At 36.5% G+C, this 21,143-nt stretch overlaps 1 protein-coding gene across 4 annotated transcripts in view; it reads left to right on the top strand.

Annotated features, from left to right (window-relative positions):
- Positions 1 to 21,143, top strand: part of GREB1 (growth regulating estrogen receptor binding 1) — a 95,125-nt gene that overhangs the window by 68,191 nt on the left and 5,791 nt on the right. For 2 of the 4 annotated variants that reach the window (XM_068678607.1, XM_068678608.1), the window contains exons 21-30: positions 770 to 859; positions 2,291 to 2,919; positions 9,350 to 9,452; positions 10,178 to 10,336; positions 12,755 to 12,897; positions 13,628 to 13,789; positions 15,455 to 15,659; positions 16,773 to 16,947; positions 17,891 to 18,109; positions 20,867 to 21,002. In XM_068678607.1, the coding sequence (XP_068534708.1) occupies positions 770 to 859; positions 2,291 to 2,919; positions 9,350 to 9,452; positions 10,178 to 10,336; positions 12,755 to 12,897; positions 13,628 to 13,789; positions 15,455 to 15,659; positions 16,773 to 16,947; positions 17,891 to 18,109; positions 20,867 to 21,002 (2,021 nt within the window). Of the gene's footprint in view, positions 1 to 769; positions 860 to 2,290; positions 2,920 to 5,809; positions 5,947 to 9,349; positions 9,453 to 10,177; positions 10,337 to 12,754; positions 12,898 to 13,627; positions 13,790 to 15,454; positions 15,660 to 16,772; positions 16,948 to 17,890; positions 18,110 to 20,866; positions 21,003 to 21,143 lie in introns of those variants that run through there. The other 2 variants (XM_068678609.1, XR_011095381.1) reach the window with 2 other exon arrangements.

A 21,143-nucleotide genomic window follows, 5' to 3' on the forward strand; every position in this document is an offset into this window, starting at 1 on the left:
CACCTATGGTCACACTCGGACTGTTTACAATAGAAGCCTGTTTTAAGTGGGATGAATACCTCTGCCCATTTAGTTGAAGAAAGCCAAGATTATATGTGATCTGAGTCAAAGGTGCACTGACATTAGGTACCTAAGTTGTAAGGCTATTTTCCTAGTCCATTAACTATGGTATGCTCCTCAAAGGCTCAATTCAGCTAAGAAGACAGACTTATAGCAGTGCTTATGTATCTGTTTATTGTGGTAAAACTGTACAGAAACAAGCATTTTGACATAGAAGCCTAAGCTATGAACCTCAAGCAAATATCCTTGGTGGCTGTCTAAATATAGACTGTCATTACCAAAAGCTGAGATGTAATTTGTCCATAGAGTTGTAACGTAAGGGGTAGGAGGTAATTTCATAACGTACCAACAAAGTGGAGCTCATTGTCAGTTGGCTTCCCTGACACTTGATTTGTGAGGAAAGTAAGGCATGGGTTTGAAAGATAAAATGTGGTTGAGGCATGCCTGGAAATTGCCAACTACTGGCAGCAGAATTTATTTTGTGAGGCTATTGCAGCTAAGCGTAGTTAGATCAGAACTCAGGCTAATCCAAAACTGCACAGCAGAAGCAGATACTCTTCACATTGTCCAGGATGAGGACAAAATCCAGACAAACTTGGGTTCTTTCTGCTGCTTCAATAGCCATAGAAGTTATGTAGCCATAACTTCTTACAGGCTTATTTAAATCATGTTTTGTTTTTGCTTTCCCCTGCTACCTTTCCTGAAACAGGTTCTACTTCAGAAAAGAGAAGTCCTATGAAAAGAGAAAGATCTCATTCCCATGACTCTGCATCTTCATCTCTCTCTTCAAAGGCTTCCAGTAAGACCTTAAGATTATCTCTGTTAAGTTATTGTTAGGATATGAAAGAGACCTTTTATTCAGCTTGTTAGGGAAAGAATTAAAGTCATAAATCACCAAGCTTTTGGCAAGGCCTATTTTAATAGTGTCGCTAAAGACAGCTTAAAAAACCTACCCTTAAGAATCAGACTTCTGAACTATAAGAAATAAAATGTTTTGTTGCTTGAAAAGTAATCATAGGCTGGGGTACCTAAAACAGGCACTTTTTTTTAATGTGGGAAACCGAGGTATCAGTCCTGAGTTAGTACTGCAATGGCTGACTGTATTCACTGAAGCTATGACAATTTATGAACAAGAAAACATGCCTTACATTAAAAAAAAAATAAAAAAAATAAAAAAATAAAAAAAAATCTTTTGAGAATCCGTGGGAGAAAAAAAAAAACAACAAAAAAATCATGCTCAGTCCTGTTTGTGGGTTCCCACCCTCCCTCCCCCCCCCCCACTCCAGAATGTTCACTCATTAATTTTGCACTGTTTGGAATCTTCTTTAGAGGTGGATCATTTTTAAATCTTTGTTTCCTTTCTAATCTGCAAATCGACATAGAAAGCATGAGGCAATGTTGAGAACTACTAGGGCTTTTTGTCAGATAAATTTATTTGCATGCTTTTTATGCCGATAATATTAGGAGAGTTGAGTGAAGTGCAGAATATAAATTGTACCATAACTATAGAGGAGTTGCGATGTCATGCAGCTTTTTAAAAACATGTTGTTTTTGGCCAGTGACAATAAAATCTTTTTGATCTAATTGTAGTTTTCACCATGCTGACATGCATATTTGGCCTGATTTCTTTTCTGCAGACACAATGGTTGTTACAAAAGAAAAATAAAAGCAAAAAAAAACCACACACACACACACAAACACACCATCACCAAAACAACTTGAAGAAATTTTTATAAACTTTCTCACCACTTGTTTTTCTTTTTTAAAATTGTGCTGTTCAATTCACAGTGTCCATGTGGCCAAAATTTGCCTGTGATTAAGGAAATCTTCCTCTCCTGTTAGTACTTATTTTCCTGTAAGAGTCTGTCAGTACTTATTTTCTTGCATTCCTTTAAACAACAGTTTACATAATTTTATAGTGTTCTTGAGAGATGATGGTATCTGATGAACTCCTGAGTCAAGCAGGGAATAGATGAGGGAAGGAGAGGACAAAACAATCACTGACAGCTTTCCTATGCAAATTCAGTTTTTGTAAAGGTGGTTGCTGCATTGAGACAGATACTCCAAACTAGTCCCATTAATACTTCCTGTATGATTAATTTGAAAGCAGGAGCAGGGGTGAGGTTGCATTACTTGACAGGCACCATATCACAGTGATTTTTCAGTGTTTAACTATGACATTGACTAGATGACATTGTTGCTCTGTATTGAAATAGAATTTTTCTTTTAGTTACAGCATTCTGCAGTGAGTCATCACCTCCTTTCGTAACAGTAGGAGATACAGCCAAATCCCCCCAGCTAAGCAACAGCACTGAAGAAACTACAAACAACCACGAAAGGCAGAAGCAGAAGGTAGACAAGGGGGCACAAACAACAGTCAGCAAACACTTATCACCAGTAACAGAACAACTGGATACAAAACAGAACATAAAAAGTGCCCAAGTTTCCATCACCTCCTCATCCTCTTCACCTTTTTCCTCCTCTTCTTCCTTCTCTGCGCCTACTCACAACTCCTTCATCCTACAGACCTCTCAATGCTCCATGACCAAAGCATCAAAACAGCCTCCCATAGTTTTCTTGCCCAAACTGGTTTATGATATTATTACCTCTACGGACAGCAGTGGACTTCCCAAATCATCTTCCCTTTTACCTTATCATTCTGTTATGTGGGCAAGTTCTTTTCGTCCTCTTATGAGTAAGATGATGACTTGCACGGAGCAATCTCTATACTACCGCCAATGGACGGTGCCCAAGCCAACCCATATGGACTACAATAATAGGAATGAGGGCAGAATGGACACCTTTCACCCAAGGAGGCTGCTGCTGAGTGGGCCACCACAGGTGTGTAATAAGAGCAAGGTATTATCATTCATTTATTTTGTTTAATGTTATTCTCTGAAAAAATATACTAGTTAGTATTCATACTTGAAACATTTTTGGTGAAGAGTTAAGTTGCTTATGTTTTATCCTAACTCCCTTCTAATAAAATAATCTTTCTTTACTGTTTGTTAGTCTAAGTTCAAAGACAATGAAGCTGCAGCAATGTTCATTTTCTGTCACGCTCTCTCACTTAAAATGTTTTAAAAGATAGTTTTCTCAGAAGATATATTGCATGTATCATTTCAGTTTGCTAAAAATGAATAATCATTTACATTTTGAATAAAGATCAAAGATCTGAACAAAACCACTTATGATCAATCTAAAGATAGTTGAGAGTCTGCAATTAAGGTATTTCTCTGTCTCCACGTGGCAGACAGAAATAGAAGCTGTTGTAAATAACACATGCAAAAAAGTCTGTTCACTAGCAAAGCTGTATTTACAAGATGAGTGGCAGACTCAGAATTTTAAAATTTTATTTCAAAAGATGCGTGGAAATCATGCAATGATCTAAGAAGTTCCTTGCCTTTTAAATTTTCTAATCTCTGAGCAAGGTGGCTCTCAGTGCAATGCATGTTACATGCTAAAGTTAATATTGTGCCTCTTGTTCTGCTGGAGTACCAAGAAATGAAGCTAGCAGTACCAAGCTAGAAAGAGACCCCATGCCTACAGAGAACATATAGACATCCTGGGAACATCAGAAGTCAAAAAGGATAAATCAAAACAAGGCAGAGACCCATGTTTCCTGTTATTCTAACATCAAACGAGATAATTCATCTAAAGATAGTTACTGACTTAACACTCTTCCATGCCAATCCATTTCAAAAAGAAAGTATATATTACTATTTATTAAATGATTTCATTTCATTGTACATCTGAAATTAGGGTTCAGTAAAGTAGGAAGAGCATAAATAGACTTTTCATTTTGGAACTTCCTGCAAATGTTACTGTAATGCATAAAGGATTCCAGAAAGTACTCTGATGAGAAGTTTTACACTACTCTCCATTCCTTTGATCTAAATTATCTGTGTTTGCCTGCCAAAGACTGAGGAATTACATGATCAAGAAAATAAATGTCATACAAAGCTGCAGCACAAAAACGAATACATTCTGGAACAGATTGCCAATTTGCATCTCTAAGAAAAACACAGGCTGTGAAAATTTTTATAGAATTTTATATGTATACACATCAAAACCCACAAAGATACTATTTCCAGAGACACCCTAAATATCCAGATTTGCTGGTAAGTAAATACAACTTTCGTATTCATTCGATCATAAAGCATTTGGTTTGGGGTCACAAATGCGAACCTGACGTTCTCAGAAGAGTCATTCAGAAATTTCTGAAAGCATACTACACATCCATGAGAAGAATTTGAGAAGGATTTATTGCTTAACACATATGATATGTGCCGTTTAACTAATTATAATGAGACAGGCAACTTGCTTATTCACTGGCTCCCTACCAGGGTATGGCAATCAACAATCAACACTTTTTGCAACCAGGTGAAACTTTTTTTTTTTTTTCCCAAATATGGAATATGTCTCCTATAGACCTTTTATACAGCAGTGAATCTCACCCTTGATATCCCTTTCTTTACATGAAATTTTATCCCTTCTCCAGCTGTTTGCACAATACAGGTTACTTCCTAGTCTGTTAATTAGATCATACAGTTGGATCAGTTCCTGAAGGACACTCTTCACATTTATATCCAATTTATATTTTCCAGTTCTTTCTGAAGAATATACATGTTTGACACAGAACAAATTCACACACTGATGTCACAATTCACAGTTTAGGGGTATATCTTAATTTAATTAGGTGGGAAAAAGCAGCTTTGCTTATTTTGGTATTTTAACCTCCCAAAGTACTAAAAACACCTGTAAGCCCCCAAAAGAGCTGTAAATGTATGTTGACTGTTTATTGTTTTAAGGTATAACAACAATGGATCTCTTCTAGTGTGTAGTTACAGTAAAATTTACAAAAATAAGAATTTCCCTTCTTTTTTGGGGAATTTTCCTTACTGAAATAAGTTTTGCTCATTTGTGATTGATAGTACTATCATGTTACATGGACTCATGATTAATGCATGAAGAAATATAGGCAGAAAACTGTGGCATCTTAATAAAAGACAATTATTAGACAGTACCTATTGGAGGATTGATAACATCTCAACCAAAGCATTAAAGTTCTTTTTCAAAAATTAGGAAGTAGTTATTTTCTTTATTAGACAGCAATTACTTTATTAAAATTCAAATCAGGAAGCAGTTTGTTGGTTAGAATGAAAAAAATATGAAATAAACACGTGAAGAAAATTAGATATATTAGTGAAACAAAATCACATTTCTCACTATCAGGGCAATTGGTAGTAAAGTACACTTACCCTTCACAGAGACATTTTACCCTCTGGACTGGTCAAAATGTTCTATCATAAGGCTACTTTTCATCTATCCACACAGATGATTAAATTCTCAAACACAAGTGATTCTTATCCTGAAAGGTGCCTCCTAACATCAGTTAAAATACTAATAAAACAGTGGGCTTAGAAGTTAAGCTATGGTCTGAGTGGATCCTTTGGAATGAAATGATGTTGTAGGCTTTCTGCTGTATCATTCCAATATTTTGTTTTTCGTAGCTTCAAACTGAAAGCAAGTTTGTTATATTGAACCCTTACTGAGTGCTTGGAGTTTCTGCATTATAAGCTGTAGATAAATCCTGAAAAAGAGGATCTTCAAGTTTTGATCTCGCTAAAAACTTAGATACGTTTAGAATTTCCTCTACTCTTATTAAAACCTTATTACAATGGGCTTATATGCCATTCTTCTAATGTAATAAAAGTATTAGGGAAATATTTAATATATCTTTTGTTAGCTGTCTTCTAGCAGAACATAGCAAGTGGAAACAAGGAGAAGAGCCAGCACCATTTGACCAGCTGTCTGTGGACCATCAGCATATTTTCTATGAATCACTACTGGTTTGCAGACCACAGTCTGAAAACCACTGCTGTGGTATGTGAAGAACTATCTTGCCTGGAAATTAAAACAGAAAAGCCTTATGGAATTATTTCCCCTTTGCCATATTTCTCCAAATGTGAAGACTGAAATCATTTGGTGCTTTCTATCAACATGTAAGAGTAATAAAGTGCTACCAGTGGTCCTGGAACAAGTTAAAAAATTAATTAGCGTTAGACCTGCTACAACAACACTTTTGAATGTCCTTTGTATGAATAAATGTGGAGGCACACATGCAATTTCTCTGACTGGAATCTCTCTGTCTCTGGTTCTTAGACAGTTTGTTTTCAGCTTATCATAGATATTTATGGAAAGTACAGTTCAGTGGTCAAAATCTTTGGATAACTTTTCACTCTCATAGGCACTATGTGTCTTTGACACGCACACAAAAAAGGACCCTCATATCTCTAGAATTTTCTGCAGGAAGAATTTGAATTCATATTCTTTCTTCTTGCTCATGTCCCACAAAACTCTTTGTGAATGAAGAACTGCAGAGTAAACATACTCTTAGTTTCTTATAGGCCAAATCACACCTTGTGTTTAGGATACAAATAGAAACCAAAATACAAAATCTTTGCAGGACCCACAATCCTATCATAAGTTTTCTCAAGATTTGAGATTTTTTTTTATTAATCTTCTGTGATTTTCTTCTTTGGAGTCTTCCTAATTCACTTCCTAATTCTACTTCCGTCTTCCAAATTCACATAGCCAGAAACAAAAGAGTAATAGTTCCATTATTTGAGTATGTCTGGCCCCCAAGTGCCTTATCCTGCTTGCAGGATCTTTTTGCAGATGCCCCATAAAACTGATCCAAAAGAGTGACAGATGAGATGAGAACTCTTCAGAGAGATCTAGAAGCTCTGTTTGTTGACAGCTACTCTGTATTTTCAAACAAGTAAAGACACTTTTTGCATTTCTGTTTTGTCTAGAGATGGTGCATAAAGAAAACAATATTATTAAATTTAAAGTCACATTTTATGTGTACATTTTATGTATTTACTGGGTATGCTACAAATTCAAATGTTCAGGGCTCTTCCCTTCTGGAGTAAACACTGATTGTCAATAAAAAATCATTTTTATTTTTTCTTGTTCTCTAAATGAACTGGGAAAAGTGTTCTGTATTACAGCAATTCATTTCTTCAGCAGAAAAATGCAGGTAAATATGCAACTGAGTGGAGTCAAAATATGAATGTTGTCATGTGTTCAGCCTAAGCTTTCTGCTAACAAAAAAAAAAAAAGATCCTGAAAATGAGAGATATTTGCTTGTTCCCACCAGTATTTTTCATACAGTGCTGCAAATATCTAACAGTCTATAAAGCTCACAGTATTGTCTTAGTCAGTTTTTATGTTACAGATAATGAGATGTGATGCACAGAATATCAAAAGTGCACACGTTTTAGTTTCCTGGTTTGGGAGTAGCATTTTAGTTCTGTGGTTTTCAACATTTCCAATTTGTGACCCTACAGCTTTGTAAATTTGAGTCAATTGATACCTTTCATCCACATACCACTTAGAGGTAGCCTGCTGACCCCAGATACATTGTTGAAAACCATTGGTGAAAACCTGTTTCATGAGGGAAAGGAAAAATACATGTACAGAGTAAGTTTTAAACAGTTACTGAAGGGGAGAAGTAAGGTTTTCAGCCTGTTGATCTGTTGACAATTCTAAATATATACTTCAAAAAAAAAATTAGGAATTACAGCTGTGTACTTTTGACAATTCGTCTCTCATTTGTTCAAAATTAAGGAGCTCTTAATCTGTCAGGCCACCCAGTGTTTAATGAAAGGATGGTGGGAGGCACTTAAAAAGAGTATGTTCATAATGGCATATAAAGGTAAACTCTGATGTGAGAAAAAATGTAGAAATCATTTTCTAACAGAACAAATTATGATCAAGTTTTCCTCAGATGTGGGAAGATAAAATGTTCTTTGTCTGCTTTATCAATAAATAGCCATCCCAGTGAACCCTAGAGCCTTATTCCAAGGTCAGTAGAAAGAGTCTCATCAATCTTAAGGGATTTTGCGTGAAAACCTAGACTGGGAGTTAGAAACATCTGGTCTGTGGGCCGAGTATAGCCCATGCCCTAATTTCCGCTATTCAGTCATGTTTTTTAGTGTGTTACCCCTGGATAACATGGGGTTGTGTGCTCTTGCAAGGTCTACCAAGTGCACCTGAAAGACTTATTTAACCCTCAGCAGGGAACAGGGGACCCTTTTCCACCGTTGGCAAAAAAATGCTTCATGTGCAATCTGATTTATTAAGGGCAACAGACAGTGAACTTTGACAAAATAAATGCTTACTTGCTCTTGCTTCATTTGCAAAGCCTTAAATTAAAACTTAAAAAAATAAAAAATAAAAAATCATGGAAAATATTAAATACAATACTATTTTTAGTAATTCAACGCCATATGCTTCTGACGTGTCCTAGAAGTAATGTCAGTGAAAGCTGGACTTTCAATTCAGTAGTAATGTAGATGTAGTCCAAAATCAGACAGCTCCAGCAGGAGAATGTGCCATAGTGGTCTATATGTTAACCTTACTCTGTATTCTCCTGTGAGAATGGCAGGAGTTTGCTGGTCTCTTTTTACTCATTGAAACCCTGTATGTTCTGCTCTATGTTAAAATGTAATGGTTTGCAAAGGTGTCTGCTTAGACATGGCATTATTTTCTTGATGTTATCATCAAAAACTTTGTATAGAAGACAGCAATTAATTGAGTAAATAGCTGGCTGTGGCTTGCACCTTTCAGCTAAAAAAAGCTATAAAAGGACAGTGATACAGTTGGGTGTAAGATAAAATACGTATTTTGTGTTGGTAAAAAAGAAAGGTTAAAGCTACAGTCTTAAAGTAATTTTAAAACAGGTTTTTAAATGATAATTTGAAAACGGGAAGGAAAATAATATCTTTTCAGCTCAAGAGGTGAAAAAACACATTATTACATATGCCAGGTCCTCCAGGAGTGGATGTGGCCTGCACAAGTTCTCCAACAGAGGTATGACACTGTTATTCAGAATGGTCAATGTACTTCAACAGCAGTCAGTGTGCTGATGAATTGTACGACAGGGTTGAAGTAACTCTTTAGCTATCTTGTATATAAAGGAGTAATTTTTGGAAGATTTTTTGAGCTTATATGGATTTTTAGAAGTTCACTGCCAATGTAGCAACTATAGAAGAAAGAGAGAAAATTCTAGCTTGTTAGATTTGACCTGTGATATAAAATGCATTTTCCAAACTAATTTCCTGCAGAGAGAGCACAGAAATGTTGGACATTTAAGCGTGTCATTTTGGCTTATCAATATACAAGTGTAGGGATATGCAAACACCAAATGTTTCACTGCAGGTGCAATTTCCAGATGAAAATGAAAGTTTTCTTTTGTGTTTTCTGATTTATATATTTACAGATAGGGAAAACGGGTGCCTATCTGCAGTTCCTCAGTATTTTGTCCAGAATGCTGATCAGACTGACAGAAGTGGATGTCTATGATGAGGAAGAAATCAACATTAGTAAGTTCTTGTTATAAAAATATTTGCTTTTGGAAAGTGTAGTCATGTGTTATGTTAATTCAAGAAGTAATTTGCATGCATATTTGATGCTGTTCACCTTTGTAATTGATTTACGTTATTGAAATATTTTATACTGTCCATTTTACTCGTTAGATCCTTCATCCTCTTGACAAGGGTAGAAAAGTATTTAATTGGACTAGTGCTCTTTTTTACCTGTTTCAAAAAAAAAGGCCTGATTTCAGAGCACATTCTCTTTGACTGCTCTAGGCTTATCCCTAGAAGGTGTAGCAAGCTTTAACTCTGCACTGGACTTAATACTGCGATTTCTGAAATAAGGTTTATTTTCTTTAATGGGAATAAAGTATCTTTCCTCAACTGAGTTCACAAATGTGGTGTGAAAATACTGCAAATGTCTGGATCCAGGTAGATCAGACTTACTAGGACCTTGACATTGTTTTCATTATCATTCCACCAACCGTTCTAATAAAATTATCAAGGTATTAAAGTGAAAAGAAACGTTTAAAAGCCAGAATTTTCTTGAGGTATGAGGTTCATTTGTTCAAAGGTACACATCTTTATGCATAATAATATTGCTTCATCAGAATGATGAAATTAAAAAAAAAAAAAGATTTAAGAATTGTAAGCATAACAGAACCTTCTATAACAGTATAAAGAATGTTTAAAATTGTAATACCATGAATTTTTATTTTTCAATAATACCATAGACTTAAAAGAAGAATCTGATCAATGCTACCATCAACCTGGAGATGCATGGCCAGATCTGGAGACATTTAAGAAGATCCCTTTTAACTACACTATCCATGACCCTAAATATGAAGATGCAAGTCTGATTTGTTCCAAGCTTCAGACAATAAACAGTGAAGGTTAGAATTTGAAAAATCTATAATGGTGCACATGTATGTATTCATTTGGTTTTAATGTGAGAATTCTGTTGATTTTGAACAGAATGAAATCAGAATTGCACTTGACTACATGTAGGTAATAATGGAAAGAGATTTGTAGTTTGTTAGATGAAACACCAGAGTATGAGACTTATCAATAGTTTATAGAATATTAAATGGGTAGTGTCTCATTGAAAAATTTCTGATCCCTCAAAAATAATTGCATATTGGAATGTTTTTATGTAGTAACATTGTTTTGTTTTGTAGCAATGCAGTGACATGCATTAGTTATGTACTTAAATTTGTGTTCTTAAAAGTGTTTATAGGTTTATTTAATTTAGGTTTTGGAAATGGTGAAATGCATCTAGATTCCTGGAGTACTGAGGTGTGAATTAGTCCTCTGGACTCCCTTAAAAATATTTCATGAGAAATAAGCTCTTCTAAAGTAAAATTTATCTCATGATAAAGTATACATGTAAGGTAGGTCAGGTCAGTTAGAGGCTAGATGTGTCTGTTGCTTTCTGTGGGCCATAATACTCTTACAGGCAAATTAATAAATGAAAATGTCTATGGTCAGGTGAAATAAATCTCTTACTATGGTCCTGTACATAAGCCAGCTGGATATACACAGGCCCATGAGACCGGGTAGGATGCATCCAAGCACAACAATGGAGCTGGCCAACATCCAGCTCCTGTTGTCTATCATCTTTAAAGGAAATGACAATTGTTGGGGTTTCCTGATGACTGGGAAGAGGTAAATACCATGCCTTTCCTCTACAGAACTAGAAGGAAGATTGAAGAAAATACACCCTAGTCAACCTATCCTCAGTCCCCCAAACAATTATGGAACAAACCCTCCTGCAAGTCATGTCCAGACTCCCACCCTGTGATCACCCTTGTGGCCAAATACTTATGCATGGTAATAATCAGGGACTCAGTAGGGCAAATGCTGTTTGAGATTGCGATTTATAACCTGGTCAAAGGGACAGAAAGCAATTTTAGCAAGTTCATGGATGATGCCAAGCTGGGGGAGCAGTCAATATGCTGGAAGACAGCACAGCCTTTCAGAGAGCATGACAGGCCGAAGAAATTGGTTCACAGGAACCTCACACAGTTCAACAAAGGCAAATACAAAATCCTGCACTTGGGGTGGAATAACCCTCTGTACCTGTACAGGAACGGGACTATCTGTATAGAAAGCAGCTTTGAGGAAAGTAACCTTCTGATCCTCTAGACAGCAATTTGAATATGAATCACCAGTTCTCCATTGAGTTATTGGTTTACTGAACCAACTGACTACAAATCTAGCAAGCAACTCAAAGAAAGTGATTATTCCTCTATGCCTTGCATTTGTAAGACCGAATCTGGAGTATTGTGTAAGCTTTGGGCTTCCCAGTAAAAAAAGGTTTTGCCATACATAACACAGCACAGAAGTGTGTCTAGGAGGTAGCAACCAAGATGGATAGAAGCCTGAAGCACATGATGTACATAGAAAAGCAGAGAGAATGGGGTTTGTTAAGTCTGGAAAAGTCTCACAGGACCATTTGATTACTGCTTCATAATGGGAGTTTGTATTCACAAACTAATATAGATACACAGTGTAAGGACAAGCGACAATACACACAAGGTGCAACATGGGAAAATACAAGCAGAGAGTATGAAAAATACTTCCAGAATAAGAGTGATCAAGCTCTGGAGCAAGTTGCCCAGGGAAACTGTGAAAAATCTATACTTAGTGATTTTTAAAATTGTTAGGACAAGAGCAGCCTGATCTGATGCTGAAAATTTAAATGAAGTGTTTGGCCAGATGACATAACATAAGCCCTTTTCAACAGAAATGGTTCCCATTTAAAGGCTGCATGAAGCTCATGTAGTCATGGTCTCAACTCTGCATAGGTAGGTGTTCTCTTCGTAGGTTATCATTAAATCTCATCTTTTTTCTGTCTCCCACAAGAGAAAACTATTTATTTAATGTGGTTATACATTAAAAAGCAACATCAGTAAGTTTATTGAGTTCATTTCACTTAATTACTGTGATATCCATCACAGGACTGCAGATGTCTGTCTTAAGACCCTTTTTTTTAATATTTTCAAAGTGTTCAACTAGTAATAACAGCAGCAGCAACATTAATTTTAATAATCTAGATTTGCTTATGCCTCAGCTTTATGTACATTTGTACAGAATTAGCATAATCATGAACTTGCAGATACATCTTTTTAGTGCACTTTGGTGAATGCATTAATTTGTAAAACACATCAGAATAAATTCCTATTTTGTTTTGTGTGTATTTACTCATGCCATTTTTCCTAGAAGATACAGTGATAGAAACAGTCTGTCACAAGGGAATACATTCTGGACTTGAATATATGTTACATATATGTTGTTTCTTTTTTTAATAGATAGATCAATGAGCAGGAGACAGGAGGATATGTATACACGCCGTCAAACAACTAGAATGAGATTATCCAAGTATGCAGCGTATAACACCTATCATCACTGTGAACAGTGCCATCAGTATATGGGTTTCAATCCCAGGTACCAGGTAAAGATTTCCAGACACTACTCTTCAGAACAAAAGCTGATACAGAGACTGAACTCAGTTTTGTGTTCATTCACTGTACCTGAATTAGCTTACAAACTCTACCTATGTATTAAAAACAAAGAAGAGATGATTGACAGATTTTGTTATTTCTTGGAGTTTGCCTGCCTTGACCAGACTGCAGATATGGGCACTTCACAGGACTGTTCCTCATCTCCTAAACTTTTTCACTGGGATTTGCTTATATTTTGATCTCAGTTACCACAAAAGATGTTACTTCTGAAACTGCAGTATTGCAGTATATGTTTTATAAATGGCATGTACGTTGTTATTACTCAGTGTGACCCTCCAATTTCCTGCCTATTAGCTTGTGAGGAAGAATGTATTAGTGATGTCAATACTGTTTTTTATGGGTCAGATAGCATTTCTGTAAGCAGAAAGTGGCCTGTAGCATTGGTACTATCTACATACAAAGCTGAAACAATGATTTCAAAAGAGGGAGCCACAACTTTTTTTTCTTTTTTTTTTTTTTTTCTCATTGTAATATATCATAGGGGGAATTGTTTAACATATAGTGAATCGTTAAGTAAAATATAGTGCAATACATTAAGTGATTGTTATGTGTTTGGTAATATGAATGTGTATTAAACACAGCAAGACCTTGTAGGAAATGTTTGACTCTAACCACTTGAATTATTATTATTATTTTTTTTTTTTTCCCCTCCATTATCAGCTTTATGAATCTACTCTGCATGCATTTGCCTTTTCCTATTCCATGCTGGGAGAAGAGATCCAGCTGCATTTTATCATTCCAAAGTCAAAGGAACATCATTTTGTCTTTAGCCAACCAGGAAGACAATTGGAAAGCATGCGGCTACCACTAGTCACAGATAAGGTAGATGGATTTTTATTTTTATGTCCATGTATGGGAGAGTAACATGATCGATTTTTAAATTTGTTAAAATAGGATTCTTTATACTTCTGGTCCTGCTATCAAGAGATAATAAGGATGTCCTGACACTAAGCTTGTATTTTCTGCCAGAAAGGGAGACATGAAGCAAAGCTGTCAAACAGCTAATAAATTATTTCTTTTGCTCATTGCCAAGGCTGATCCTTCAGTACATACATTCTTAATCTGGGGCAAAAGTTCTTTGGTTATGAGTTTAAGATGTTAAAGTGAGAATGGTTTCAGCAATGAGCCTCAGACATGGTTTCAATTATTAAACAGTTTACTGTAAAGAAGCATTTTGTTGTTGTTGTTGTAGAAGATGACAGTAGATTATCTATTCTATTCTGCATAAATGCTTAAATGCTTTCATAAAAAAGCAAGGCTTTCAAAGAATCTTTGTCATGGCTTTAAAACTGTACAAAGAATTGCAGGGTGCTCTTGCAGAAAACACTTTATATGATCATCCATCTGACAGGCTATGCAATCTTGAATGCTGGCCTTTACAGAGACTCCTAATATCTATGCTTATCATGAATGGTTCAGGCCACACTGCCTGGATTATTGAAACAATTTGTGGAACAATAGTAAGTGGTAGCACTTCTATATTTGAGAAAATAAGCTGCTTCCGATAAATGATAATCAATCAATATGACCCCCCAGTTTGGGCATTTATGCCCAGCTCAAGATTGAAATGGGAGACCCCAACCAGCAACCGAGTCACAACTGAACTGTGTAAGAATGAAACTTCAGTAAGCCTGTGCTTGGCTAGGTAATTGGAACTGTGCATTGGGTCCTTGTGGATCCTTTTCTTGCTTCTGCTAGTGGCTTGCTCTAAGAATTTGCCATAACTGTTTATTCTTTCTTTGCTTCTTTATTCATCTGCTCCAAAATGGTGCCTCCAATCTTTCTGCAAGCTTGAAAAGTGCTGTGATCTAGATTGCAACCTAGATTATGAAACCGTTACAATATATATATATTTTTCTCAATGTGTTTTAACTTCTCCGCTGTAGAACTCCATGGGCATCAAACACACCATGTTGTACTTTGGCAGTTTTAAATCTGGTCTGCTTAATTGTGAGGACTTTGGAGAGTCTCTGTGAAGAAGCACACATTCATTCTGCGTCCTTAATGGTCTTAGTAGGGACCAGGCTGAAATCAGTTGCCCTGGCTGGAATAGTCCTGAGTCTGTAGAAACAGGCCTTTAAGGAGCTGTACTATCAAACTTGAACGTATCTAGTGAGTTTAAATGCATTCAAGTTTGGATGATAGCCAGTCATAAGACTTGTATTGCAGTTTTGGACTAAGATGTTTCATACCTTCTTATGTCATATGGACCTGAATCCTTCTCCAGATCTAACCTCAAGGTCCATGTGCATTTGTCAGGTCAAGTTTTTAACAATACTGTCCAGTTCATCACACTCTCAATGGTCAAATAAGTTAATAGAAGGAGTTTTCTTTTTTTCCAACTTGTGCTTATTTCCCTATTAAGCTAGTTTAAAATGTAAAAATGCAGTGTCACTGAATCTGACTTACTCTGCTGACAGATTTGGTTCTCCTTGTTTAAACATCATCTGGCTTAATATAGAAATTCACATTTCCATTTATTTACAGAATGAAGATTACATAAAAAGCCCCACTTTTACTCCCACCACTGGGCGTCATGAACATGGACTTTTCAATTTATACCATGCAATGGATGGAGCCAGTCATTTGCACGTTTTAGTTGTCAAGGAATATGAAATGGCTATATATAAGAAGTACTGGCCCAACCACATCATGCTTGTTCTTCCAAGCATTTTCAACAGTGCAGGAGTGGGTAAGTATAGGCAAAAGTTCTAACAAATGAGAACACATGATCTGGGCCCTTGAGGTGGTGTTATTCATCAGTGAAATGGAGATATACATTATATACATCATATTATATGCAGAGCTACCATATCTGCTCTCATGACCTGGTTTTTCTTTGAAGACAATGTGTCACAGTCTTGGGTGCCATTCACTTAATCCTGGTCACCTAGGAAAAGCTAGATGACTCATATATAGAAATATTTACTTTTCACTACTGATTTTAAATGGAAACAGAGATGGTTAATTCAGATGGAGTTACCTCCTCTTTTTTTTTTTATTTATTTTTGTTATTTTTATTTTTGGAAGTAAATTGTATGCTATCTCCAGAAGCCTGTGTCATTGCTAGTTCTGTGTGGATATCTCAGGTAGCGCAGGGAGCCTCAAATATCACTAGATGCTTCTGTTTATTCAACTGAGTCATGCTTAGGGTTATTGGTAGAGGAGGGAACTACAGGATCTCACAGAAGTGGATCATGTCAATTTATGAGGCTGGAAGCCCTCTACTACAGTCTCAGAGGTGTGTAGGGGAGAACAGAGATGGGGGAAGATTAGTAAGCATGCTGATCATGTGCATCTCGTAGGTAGATTCTGTTAATATAACACCTGTGAAATATTCAGCACTTCGATTTACTGCTTGAACAATTTATAGACAGCAGTAGTGACAAGCATTCAGAATTGACAGTCAAGGGAAATTGTTCCTATGTTGTTCAGCTAGTTAATCATTTCTAGATGTTCCTACTCAGATATGATAGTGGAGGCAAATATCTGTTATTTATATATATATTTATATATATAGAAATCTGTAAGATGTTAAAAGAATCGGTGACTAAACCCTTGAGACATTAACAAATCTTTACCACAGAAGTAAAGGCTTCATATTGTGTTCTTCCCAGTGAGGTCCTGTAAGTCACTTACAGCAAGTGACATGGGAGATTGGCTCCAGGGAGTGTTAGAGTGTTAAAATCTTCACCGTGAGTCATACCCTGGGCTGCAGAAATGTTCTCTTCAAGAGTTTTCCAAGCTAAAAGCAAACAATTTCTGTCCCTATTTTTGATCATATGGTTTATTCCCTTGGTTTCAGGTGCTGCACACTTCCTGATAAAAGAGTTGTCTTATCATAACCTGGAGCTAGAACGAAATCGGCAGGAGGAGCTGGGGATAAAACCCCAGGATATTTGGCCTTTCATTGTCATTTCAGATGACTCCTGTGTTATGTGGAATGCAGTAGAAGTTGATTGTTCAGGAGACAGGAAAAGGTAAATAGAGGAACACAGGCTTTTTCAGCTGATCTCTTTTAAGCTTTCACTGCATATCAGTTTTGAAATTACATGTTTGATATACTTTTACCTTGTACAAGTATGGAATAATATTTGCCTAATGAAACAAGTGTTTTCCTTAGATATCTGGCTTTGCATAGCACAATGTTTAGTGCCTGCTTTTCATTCCTGTCCCCTGAGGATTTAAGTGCCTTGCAGCCTTTGCTGTATAGTATATCACTGGTTCAAACTAGAATAACTGGGACTGCAAATTTCAAGTTCTTTAAACAATCCCTGATACACTGGAAAAACAAAGGCAATCAAATTTACATTTTTGTCAGATTTTTTCCAAGGAAGCTAAAAGATATTTCTGTGAAAATTGGGCATCTAATTTCCTAGTCTGTGTGTCTCTTTCATTATTTCCCCAAATTCCCGAACAAATGTTTTTATTTTCATTGCTTTAGAATATTATTTGTACTTGGTATTTCTGTCTACTCCCATAACAGTGTTATTCAGGATTTATAGCAAACCTTGAAAGAGAACTGAAGTCAGTGAAAGCTTTGGTATTTATGGACTTGAGTGGTAGGCTAGGAGGATCTTATGCTTTGCTCTTGAGTTATAGCACAAAGTCAGCAACCCTTGAGTGGTCATTTGGAACCTTATCCAGGTAACTTGAAAAGTTTACAAACCTGAGTAAATATTTTGCAAGATTTAAGATAAATTTCAAACCTAGTATATCAGTCCCCAGTGCATAAATACTAGTTAATTGTAAGTTTTCACTCTATCCTGGAGTGAGAGGTGAAACATTGCAATAAAGTAAGACAACACTGAAGTTATCTACTTGATGCTCATAACTACTTTTGACTGTTGAGAACTGTTGTTCACATAACTAAGATTCTGATTATTCTCTATATACTTTAACACATTTTCCTAATTATTATAGTGACTATACATGGACTGAAAGGAATGTTTCCTTGAAGCAAATTCTGCAACGTATTGAAGCAACCCCCAATGTCACTCACTATGCCTTAATTGGGATGAGAAAATGGTCTAGTAAAGCAAACAGTACTGAGTTCAAGGAGCCATTCTCCTGTTGCCATGTACATGATTTCATTATGCTAAATGTTGATCTGACACAGAATGTACAGTACAATCAGAACAGGTAAGTGAATAAATAGCATCTTTCAAAAGACATAACGAACCAAATAAAAGAAGTTTTACAAATAATCTTGTTGGCTTTTGGGGGAAGTTGTTAATGGGAAGCAAGGAGATTTTCTTATTGAAGGTTCAAATTCTTTCCAAATTACCATCAGTTCGTAAAAGACATTAATCTCTATAGTTTCAAATAGTTTCAAATATAGGTTTTAGGTTGGATGTTAGGAAGAACCTTACTGAAAGGGTTGTTAGACATTGAAACAGGCTGCCCAGGGAAGAGTTGGAGTCACCATCCCTGGAGGTCTTTAAAAGACGTTTAGATGTAGAGCTTAAGGATATGGTTTAGTGGAGGACTGTTAGTGTTAGGTCAGAGGTTGGACTCGGTGATCTTGAGGTTTCTTCCAACCTAGAAATTCTGTGATTCTGTGAAATAAGCAGTCATATTTGAGTTACAGAGCAAATGCATTCAGTAGCATGCCCTGTAGTGCAAGTCCCCCGGGTGTCTAGTTCAAGTGGCCTTCTGGTAAACACCATATGTCTGGATAGTACAAAACCAAGTCTTGTTCTGACATGGAACTGAGGTATAGCTGGGCTTTTTATACTGAGCAGCACAACACAGAGCACAACAAAGGACAAATTTCCTTACTGTGAAGGTGGTCAAACACTGGAAGAAGATTCCTTGCAGGATGGTTGATGCCCCATGGCTGTCAGTGTTCAAGAGACATTTGGATAATGCCCTCAATAATTTTCTTTAACTTTTGGTCAGCCCTGAAGTGATCAGGCAGTTGTACTGTATGATCCTTGAAGGCCCATTCCAACTTAATTGTTCCGTTCCATTTCATTCTGTTCCATTCAATTCTGTTCCGTTCTGTTCTGCTCCATTCTGTTCTGTTCTATTCTAAACATTGGAGCATACTACATGTATGCTCATCAACAAATTCAGAAGGAGTAAATGAACGTCCTTAACATTAGTGTTTTTTCTTATGTTCTACTGTCTCTGATTTCCCATTTTTTTCCCATTTATTATTTCACATAGAGTATTTCAGATTAAAATACTGCCATACACTGTATCACCACAGTTGTCAGAATTGTATTAACTAAATATATAATCTCACAGAAATTCACTGATTTATGTGAAAGAAATATTTTTTGTTCCTGTTTCTGAGGGACAAGCATTTATCACAACAGAATGAAGTAGCTATTGCTAAAGGTGGGAGTCACTTGTCTAAAGTGAGACTTTGGCACCTCTGGATGTGTCCACATAGGGCTGGCAGGTATGACATGAAATCTAAGACACTTATTTTTCTGTGAGCTATTTCGGATAGCCCAAGTCATCTAAAATGGCACTGAGTACCTAGACTTGAATAACCAAACCCCGCTGTATTTCTCAGTAAAACTGTCTCAGGAAGATGAAGTCCAAATTTATTTGTAACTGTGGGGAAGCGCTTTTGCTTCTTTTAGTCTGGCTAAACAGATGACCTAAATTTTTATAATGACCAGTCTGACACTTTAAAAGAACATTTTAAATTTGCTCCCATCTATATTCTGGCACAGAGTTGTGCTCCCACACTGTCTAGCTGTATTATCTTATGAAGCAATATGAAGGGCTAATGGAGAGAATGTCAGTGCAATAAAACACAATGACACGAGTACAGGCAGCAATGCTAAAATGTCTGGAACGCGAGACCACGCCACCCATTTCCTGTCTGTGTCTCTAATCCGTGAGTGGCTCACCATAATGCTGTATGGGGGTGCTGTTAAGGCCAAAGCATTACATGACATGCCGAGCTGAGCTGGCAAGGAAAAAGGTATGTCTTAAAACACAGAGGCACTGACAGTCAGGGATAACAAGTATCCACATAGATCAAAGAGAAGGTTTTCAAAACATATAATTAAATATCAATTTTCTCACTAATGCTCACTGTTGCAGTAATGGTTTAGCTCTCATAAATCCAAGCCCTGGATATTAATCCCACAGTTCTGCATATCATCCTGTTTCCTGTGTAATATCTACTTTAAAATGGAGAACTGAGTCTGAATTTCCCAAAGACCAGAGGATTTGCATGTAGTCAGCTCTAGAAGTTTACCTTCTGTTCCATTTTATTTCTGAAGTGAGCCTAATTTAGCTCAAGGATGTTTGGCCTCATTCTGTGTGCTTTATTCCTATGTCTCAGCAGTTCTGTTGGACTATGAAAAGAGAAATTGTCTTAAAATAAATTTGTCTCTAATGTAGAATGACATTATTTCTGTAGAGGACTATATAAACCACCACCACCAACAACACATATTTGTATTCTAAAGGAAAAAATAAGTAATCAGACCTCTTTGAATTTAATAGATCAAATGTACATCATCCATGTCCTTGTAAGTCAAAGGAGTTAATTTTCTTGACCTTATTTGGGATAGTAATTTGTGTATCTTTTTTCTATGACTGCATTACTGTACGATGAGGCAAATAAAATAACTCCTAGGTCTTTTCCTTGGTATTTTGCTGCCTTTCTCCTTTCACTTTCTGTTTTTCCAGTCCTTTTACTCTGTAAGTGGTTCTTCCCTCATTTAGATTTTCTTAATCTCAGCTCAGCCATTGTTAATGGCATCATTTATTATCAGGAAAATGAAGCCTCTTTCCCTGACTCTTAGCTACTGAGTGGAGGGTTTGTATGTTTGACAGCTGTCCTTTCTATTGCACTGATCAAAGACCACAAGTTTGTTAGTCTGTGATGAGAAACATTGCTCTGAATTGCTATGATTTTCTTCTTCCCAGGTTTACGTGTGATGATGTTGACTTCAACTTGCGTGTCCACAGTGCGGGCCTTCTCATCTGTCGGTTCAATCACTTCAGTGTCATGAAGAAGCAAATTGCAGTAGGAGGACAGAGATCCTTCCACATTAAATCTAAGGTGAGAACTGGCACCTCTGCTTCACTGTTGTTAAATTTCTGTTTTCTCTTTTGTACCCTGTAACCAGGAGAGCTGAGGTATTATGGTGCATCACCAGTTACGAGTAATGGGGTATGTCTGACATGTCTTTTTTGTCTTTCT

Source organism: Anas acuta, chromosome 3, assembly GCF_963932015.1.
Source record: "Anas acuta chromosome 3, bAnaAcu1.1, whole genome shotgun sequence".
Lineage (NCBI taxonomy): Eukaryota > Metazoa > Chordata > Aves > Anseriformes > Anatidae > Anas > Anas acuta.